This window comes from Schistocerca piceifrons, chromosome 7, assembly GCF_021461385.2.
Source record: "Schistocerca piceifrons isolate TAMUIC-IGC-003096 chromosome 7, iqSchPice1.1, whole genome shotgun sequence".
NCBI classification, from domain to species: Eukaryota; Metazoa; Arthropoda; class Insecta; order Orthoptera; family Acrididae; genus Schistocerca; species Schistocerca piceifrons.
The window spans coordinates 431506079-431513300 of record NC_060144.1 but is presented as its reverse complement, the minus strand read 5'-3'; the positions used below and the strand labels follow the sequence as shown (position 1 = coordinate 431513300).

General features: G+C 35.6%; 1 protein-coding gene across 3 annotated transcripts in view; it reads left to right on the top strand.

Moving 5' to 3' along the window:
• Window positions 1–2979: 2979 nt before the first annotated feature.
• Window positions 2980–7222, top strand: part of LOC124805316 — a 149425-nt gene continuing 145182 nt past the window's right edge. For 2 of the 3 annotated variants that reach the window (XM_047265832.1, XM_047265833.1), the window contains exons 1-2: window positions 2980–3626; window positions 4276–4565. In XM_047265832.1, the coding sequence (XP_047121788.1) occupies window positions 3147–3626; window positions 4276–4565 (770 nt within the window). In that variant the 5' untranslated portion in view covers window positions 2980–3146. Of the gene's footprint in view, window positions 3627–4275; window positions 4566–7222 lie in introns of those variants that run through there. The other variant, XM_047265834.1, reaches the window with a different exon arrangement.

The following is a 7222-nucleotide window of genomic DNA, read 5'->3' as shown; positions in this document are numbered from 1 at the left end:
ATATTTTAATAATCATTTTTAAGTGTTGTAGAGAATATGGGATCCAACTGTTCATTATAAAATCAAGGCTGTATATGGAAGAGGCGATACCTACATAACTTGAGAAAATTGAAATTCAACCCACCTCTCCTACTGAAATTAGGAAAATAATACATCCACGCAAAAGTAAAAGCTCACATGGAATTGATGGCATTTCCAATAGTGTACTGTGAGCTTGTTCCCAACAGATAAGAGGGATAGTCAGCTACATACATAATAGCTCACCAAAACATGACATTATTCCAGATAGACTGAAATATGCTATTGTTAAACCATTGCACAAAAAAGAGGACAGGTCTGATACTAACAACTGCCCCCAATCTCACTTCCGACAGCTTTATCCAAAATTCTTGAACAAGTAATGCATGCAAGAGTACCTAACACATTTGTAAAAGTGACGTACTAACAAAATGTCAGTTTGGTTTTCTGAAAGGTTTTTCACAGAAAATGTTGTATATTCTTTCACTGATCATATATTAGATGCTCTAAATAACCGAACATCACTCATTGGGATATTTTGTGATCTCTAAAAAGCTTTTGACTGTGCAAATAATGAAATTCCTTTTCATAAGCTTAGGTGTTGTTGTATGAGTTGGACATTGCACAAATGGTTTAATTCATATTTAACTGGAAGAATGCAGAAGGCTGAGATTAGCAGTACAAACAGTCTGTAAAAATCAGCAGAGTCCTCTAACTGTGGAGGTATCAAGAATGGTGTCCCACAGGGTTCAGTCCTTGATCTCCTATTGTCCTTAATGTATATTAATGACTTGCCCCCCTATATTCATGAAAATGCAAAGCTAGACCTTTTTGCTGATGATACCAGTGTAGTAACCTAGCGCAACAAACAACAGTTAGCTGAGGAAATTGTAAATAATGTCTTTCAGGAAGATATTAAGTGGTTTTCTGCAAATGGACTCAGACTAAATTTTGAAAAAACACAGTTTATACAACTCTGTACTGCAGATGGCGTAACACCATTGGTAAATATAGACTTTGAACAGAAATGTGTTGTTAAGACAGAATATTCATAATGGGTCTGGTCATTGATGAGAAATTGAATTGGAAGAAACACATTGATGATCTGCAGGAACAGTTAGGTTTAGCTACTTATGCAATTAGGGTTATTGCAAATTTTATTAATAACATATAAGTAAATTAGCCTCCTATGCTTATTTTCATTCACTGCTTTCATATAGCATCATATTTTGGGCTAATTCATCATTAAGAGAAAATTATTTATTGCAGAAAAGCATGTGATCAAAATAATAGCTGGAGCCCACCCAAGAACACCTCGCAGACGCTTATTTCTGGAACTCAGAATATTCACAGTATCTTCGCAACATATATATTCACTTATGAAATTTGTTATAAATAAAACTAAAAAATAATACCGATGTGGATAGCTGCAACACGAGAAGATAGGATGATGTTAACTGTTCTGAGTCAAATCAACTTTGGCACAGAAAGGAATGAATTTCCTCGCTACAAAAGTCTTTGGTCATTTGCCAAATAGAATTAAAAGTCTGATGCATAACCAACCAACATTTAAAAACAACTTAAAAGAATTTCTGAACGACAACTTCTTCTACTCAATACATGAAGTTTTAAATATAAAGTAGTAACTGTAAATAATAATAATAATTCCAATTTTGTAATGAAAACTTATATTAAGCTGCCATGTTTCACATTACCACAAAGTATCTTATTCTTGATCTATGGAACAAGTATTAATGTAATGTAATACATACATTCACGACACTCTCTGGTGAGGAACTTGTTACAGTTTGACAGTGGAGCGACACTAGCGTTCCAAGCGGTGAGAAAGCAGAATGTCCCATGCATTGTAAGGATAATATTTGTTTTTCATTATTTTCTAATTAATTGACGAAGGACTTATTATATATTTGCATGCCATGCATTAGTAAATTACCAGTAGACATGAATTATCGAGTATTACATGTAAAAACAACCGAATCACGCTAATTCAGTAACATAAGCTAAGACATATTCATGAATAAATACTTCCGAATATATGTGTATTTAGAGCTTACTCTGCTGAAAGCAAGAGAATGTCAATACGTATTTCATACATGGGAAATAATGCTTCAGTTATTGTGTGTTCTTTTTATCATAGGCACGTCCCTTGACACTTAATTTTTTTGTTTAGTCTAATGACTTGCCCATTCTTACACTTCGCTCGACTTTACTAATATGCGAATATTTTTGTAAGTCTAATTACTTTTGCTTCAAACGCGAATGTGTTGAAGATTCCCACCATTTGTAGTTGAGAGTTAGCAACAGTTGTGGGCCTGGTTCCTTCTGTGATGGGAAACAGTTTTATTGTTTTTTTACTAGTTATTTATCACGTCTAAATAGTTCTCTCTTAAGCTACAGTTTCGGGGCTTATTTGATTCGTCAAATATTGTAGGCATTGCGTTCTATGTAGGTTTCCTAAGTTCCACATTCACCGATTTGGCTGAAAGTGTAACGAGCAAAACTCTGCTTTCTGCAGAAGATCAGGTCTTCTGGTGTTTGGTAGCAATTTTTTGTTATTATAGGAAAACGACATTCTTCAATAAATGTCTTTATGTTCCAAGAGAATCGTAAATAAACTATCCTGTAATATACCATTTCGTATCTCCTAGGTTCATAGGAAGCTGAGTAGTGACAAATGTGACGTCATTTTTTACTTATTGTCGTTTTTATGGCACTACATACACTCCCTATTGTAAAAACTATGATACAAACCAATATAAGCGTTAGCATTCGCACTCATCCGATATCGTATTCACAAGTATACTTGCTGGCCGCTTGGGGCGCTGCTGTCACAGTGGGTAACAAAAACGAGACAGTGTCGTGACTGTTATGTTTGACTGTGCTATCGAATTCACGCATAGTCGTTCTCGCTGTTTATCTGTCTCTTTAAGTCTTTGACGAAATGTTTGTGTTCAATTTCAAATGTGCATAGACGGAGTAGCGTTCTTGTGTTTGGGAAAGTGTTGACTGTGTTTTCACAGATACAAACAAAATGGAAAATTTATTGTGCACATATCATGTAGTGTGTGTTCTGCTCCATAATGCGTAATTCATAAGTTTCGTACTTCATGTCAAGCCGCATGGTAAGAAGAAATATAGAATCCCTAAGTAAGGAAATTTCAAGTGTTGAGCAGAAACTGCAAGATGTTTTGAAATCGAAGAGTAAGAAGCCTGGTCTTGGGCGAAATGAAACTGCGAGTCGCGACATTGAATTGTTTATTACTGGACCGTCGGGAAAGAAACTACCAACAGCGATAGTGAAGCCAGACACGCTATTTCGGGCGCGCAAGGCTTCTGGCAAATGTGTGGATGTATTTGAAAATAATGACGGTACTGTCAAGGTGACAATAGAGCGGAATAGCTCCTCTCGCGAAAACCGCAGACGTTCTCGCAGTACACCAGAAATCAATCTTGCGTCGGCAGATGATGAGAGAGCTACAAAGTCAAGCGAAAACATGAAAAAAGTTGCTGATCGTCGAAGTACGACAGGAGTAATGCCAAGAAAAGTGAAAGCAACGCCGAGGTCCTTACACCAGTCATGGGGCGATGTAAGTGTTCATGATAATTCGTTGGCAACGATGTCTAGACTAGATCCTTGGTTTCCCAACCATGCATCAAACAATGTGCGAACTTAGATTTAATTGTATGTATTTATTGAGAAGATAATAGCTCACAACTCAATGACGAAATTGTAAACAAAGCACTATGACATAATGTTTGTTTGGCGAAACGTCCGAAGTAAGGTACACTAGTAGAGCAATATTATTGTTTTCACTCTAATGAATACGTTGATGAAATTCGCAATCCATATCTTGTAGTCTGATAAGATCTGGAAGTTTGGGACCTGTTCATTCTATTATTTTATATACACTGTGATGGAGGATAGAGACTTTCAGTATGATCTTTCAGTTAGGGTCTAATGAAAACTTCTGAAATACCAAAATACATCTAAAGTATTAATGGTTGCTATGTTGGTTACCATCTTTTGTACGACATTTTCTATCCTTTTATTTTTTCAAATTGTGTGAGAATTCCTGTTTGTGACAGCTTCATTACTATCCGAGTTGGAAATTTAAGACCGTAATTTACAAATAAATAGCATTTTTATTTATTAATATAGATACAGATAGGTAAATGAGGTTTAGAAAACCAAAGGCAATTCTTAAAATGTTATATAATTTCAAATTTATTTGTAAGGTGCTGGATGGGAAACACAGGAGTGCAAATGCAACACAGCAGCCAAGAAAGACACAACAAGGAAATCTGATTAAAAAGCAGCCTGAAAAGTGTGATAATAGTGATGTACGTCCTTCATCTGTGGCCCCTGCTGTTCAGCGAAAGGATTCGAACAATGCTGTGAAGGAAGAGAACTCTGCTGTTGCTAGTCGTACCTCCATCTCAAAAAATAATGCTTCAGAATCTATACCAGCTTGTAAACCTCAACATGATACCAGTTCCTTATCACCATCCAGTTCGTCTTGTTACAGGTAATATGAATTTGGGATTAAATAAGGTCTGAGAAGTCCTCTTGGTGATTGCACGTCTGAAGTTTTTCGCACATTAATGATGTCTAGTTTATCATCATTATTTGCCTTCTATCTCTTCTGTAACTATTTCCTGTAGTTACAGAAGCAGAGAAAATAATAGTAATATAGCACTAAATAACTTTCATTTACATGGAAATTGATTGTAATGCTGTTATAAAGATACGTAATCACATTTCATTCTTGATATGTTGTAAAATATGTTCTTATAATACTGTGTCATGACTGCAACTCTATGCACATTCTCCCAAAATATGTAGTTAAAAATGAAATACTGGATCTGTCAATATCATTTGTCTGTTTTGACCCAAGATGTCAGCAAAACAGTGGATATAAACCACTCCTCTAAATCCAGTATGCTTAAAATGCACGTCGTAAGAGGAAAGATATATTGCATGATAACCAAATTGACTATCTAACAGAAGATTGTCAGATCTTTCACAAAACACACTGAAATTCATGTTGTATGTAAAGGATGTTAGTGGGACCAAAGTTAGTGTCTACTCAGTAGTGGATGAGACTGGAACTGAAATTTAGGGTAGTAGACTAAAAGCTGTGATGCTTAACTTGGTTTTCAAATGTTCCTTTACAATGGAAAACCTAGGAGAATTGCCCTAATTTAACCCTTGTACCACTGAAAGATGGGTGAAATTTGTATTAATGTCGGTGATAATGAGAAACAACTGAAATGTTTGAACAAGGCTCCAGGGTCCAATGGAATAATTATCAGATTCTATATTGAATTTGCAGCTGAGTTAGCCCCTTTTCTTAATACACTGAAGAGCCAAAGAAATTGGTACACCTGCCTAATATTGTTTAGGACCCCCACGGACACACACAAGTGCTGCAACATGAAATGGAATGAACTCAGACTAATGTCTGAAGTAGTACTGGAGGGAATTGGCACCATGAATCATGCAGGCCTGTCCATAAATCTGTAAGAATATGAGGGGGTGGAGATGACTTCTGTACAGCACGTTGCAAGGCATCCCAGATGTACTCAATAATGTTCATGGCTTGGGAGTTTGGTGGCCAGTGGAAGCATTTAGACTCGGAAGAGTGTTTCTGGAGCCACTCTGTAGCAATTCTGGACGTGTCGCATTGTCCTACTGGAATTGCCCAAGTCCTTTGGAATGCATAATAGACTTGATGGATGTAGGTGATCAGGCAGGATGTTTACATACATGTCACCCATCAGATTAGATTAGATTAATACTAGTTCCATGGATCATGAATACAATATTTCGTAATGATGTGGAACGAGTCAAATTTTCCAATACATGACATAATTAAGTTAATTTAACAAGATACTTAAGTTAATATAACAACTTTTTTATTTTTTGTGGTTTTTTTTTTTTTAATTTTTTTTTTTTTTAATTTTTTTTTCCCTTAATTTATATCTAAAAATTCCTCTGTGGAGTGGAAGGAGTTGTCATTCAGAAATTCTTTTAATTTCTTCTTAAATACTTGTTGGTTATCTGCCAGACTTTTGATACTATTTGGTAAGTGACCAAAGACTTTAGTGGCAGTATAATTCACCCCTTTCTGTGCCAAAGCTAGATTTAATCTTGAATAGTGAAGATCATCCTTTCTCCTAGTGTTGTAGTTATGCACACTGCTATTACTTTTGAATTGGGTTTGGTTGTTAATAACAAATTTCATAAGAGAGTATATATACTGAGAAGCTAATGTGAATATCCCTAGATCCTTAAATAAATGTCTGCAGGATGATCTTGGGTGGACTCCAGCTATTATTCTGATTACACGCTTTTGTGCAATAAATACTTTATTCCTCAGTGATGAATTACCCCAAAATATGATACCATATGAAAGCAATGAGTGAAAATAGGCGTAGTAAGCTAATTTACTAAGATGTTTATCACCAAAATTTGCAATGACCCTTATTGCATAAGTAGCTGAACTCAAACGTTTCAGCAGATCATCAATGTGTTTCTTCCAATTTAATCTCTCATCAATGTACACACCTAAAAATTTGGAATTTTCTACCTTAGCTATATGCTTCTGATTAAGGTCTATATTTATTAATGGTGTCATACCATTTACTGTACGGAACTGTATGTACTGTGTCTTATCAAAATTCAGTGAGAGTCCATTTACAAGGAACCACTTAGTAATTTTCTGAAAGACATTATTGACAATTTCATCAGTTAATTCTTGTTTGTCAGGTGTGATTACTATACTTGTATCATCAGCAAAGAGAACTAACTTTGCCTCTTCATGAATATAGAATGGCAAGTCATTAATATATATTAAGAACAACAAAGGACCCAAGACTGACCCTTGTGGAACCCCATTCTTGATAGTTCCCCAGTTTGAGGAATGTGCTGATCCTTGCATATTATGAGAACTGCTTATTTCAACTTTCTGCACTCGTCCAGTTAGGTATGAATTGAACCATTTGTGCACTGTCCCACTCATGCCACAATATTTGAGCTTGTCTAGCAGAATTTCATGATTTACACAATCAAAAGCCTTTGAGAGATCACAAAAAATCCCAATGGGTGGTGTTCAGTTATTCAGATCATTCAAAATTTGATTGGTGAAAGCATATATGGCATTTTCTGTTGAAAAACCTTTCT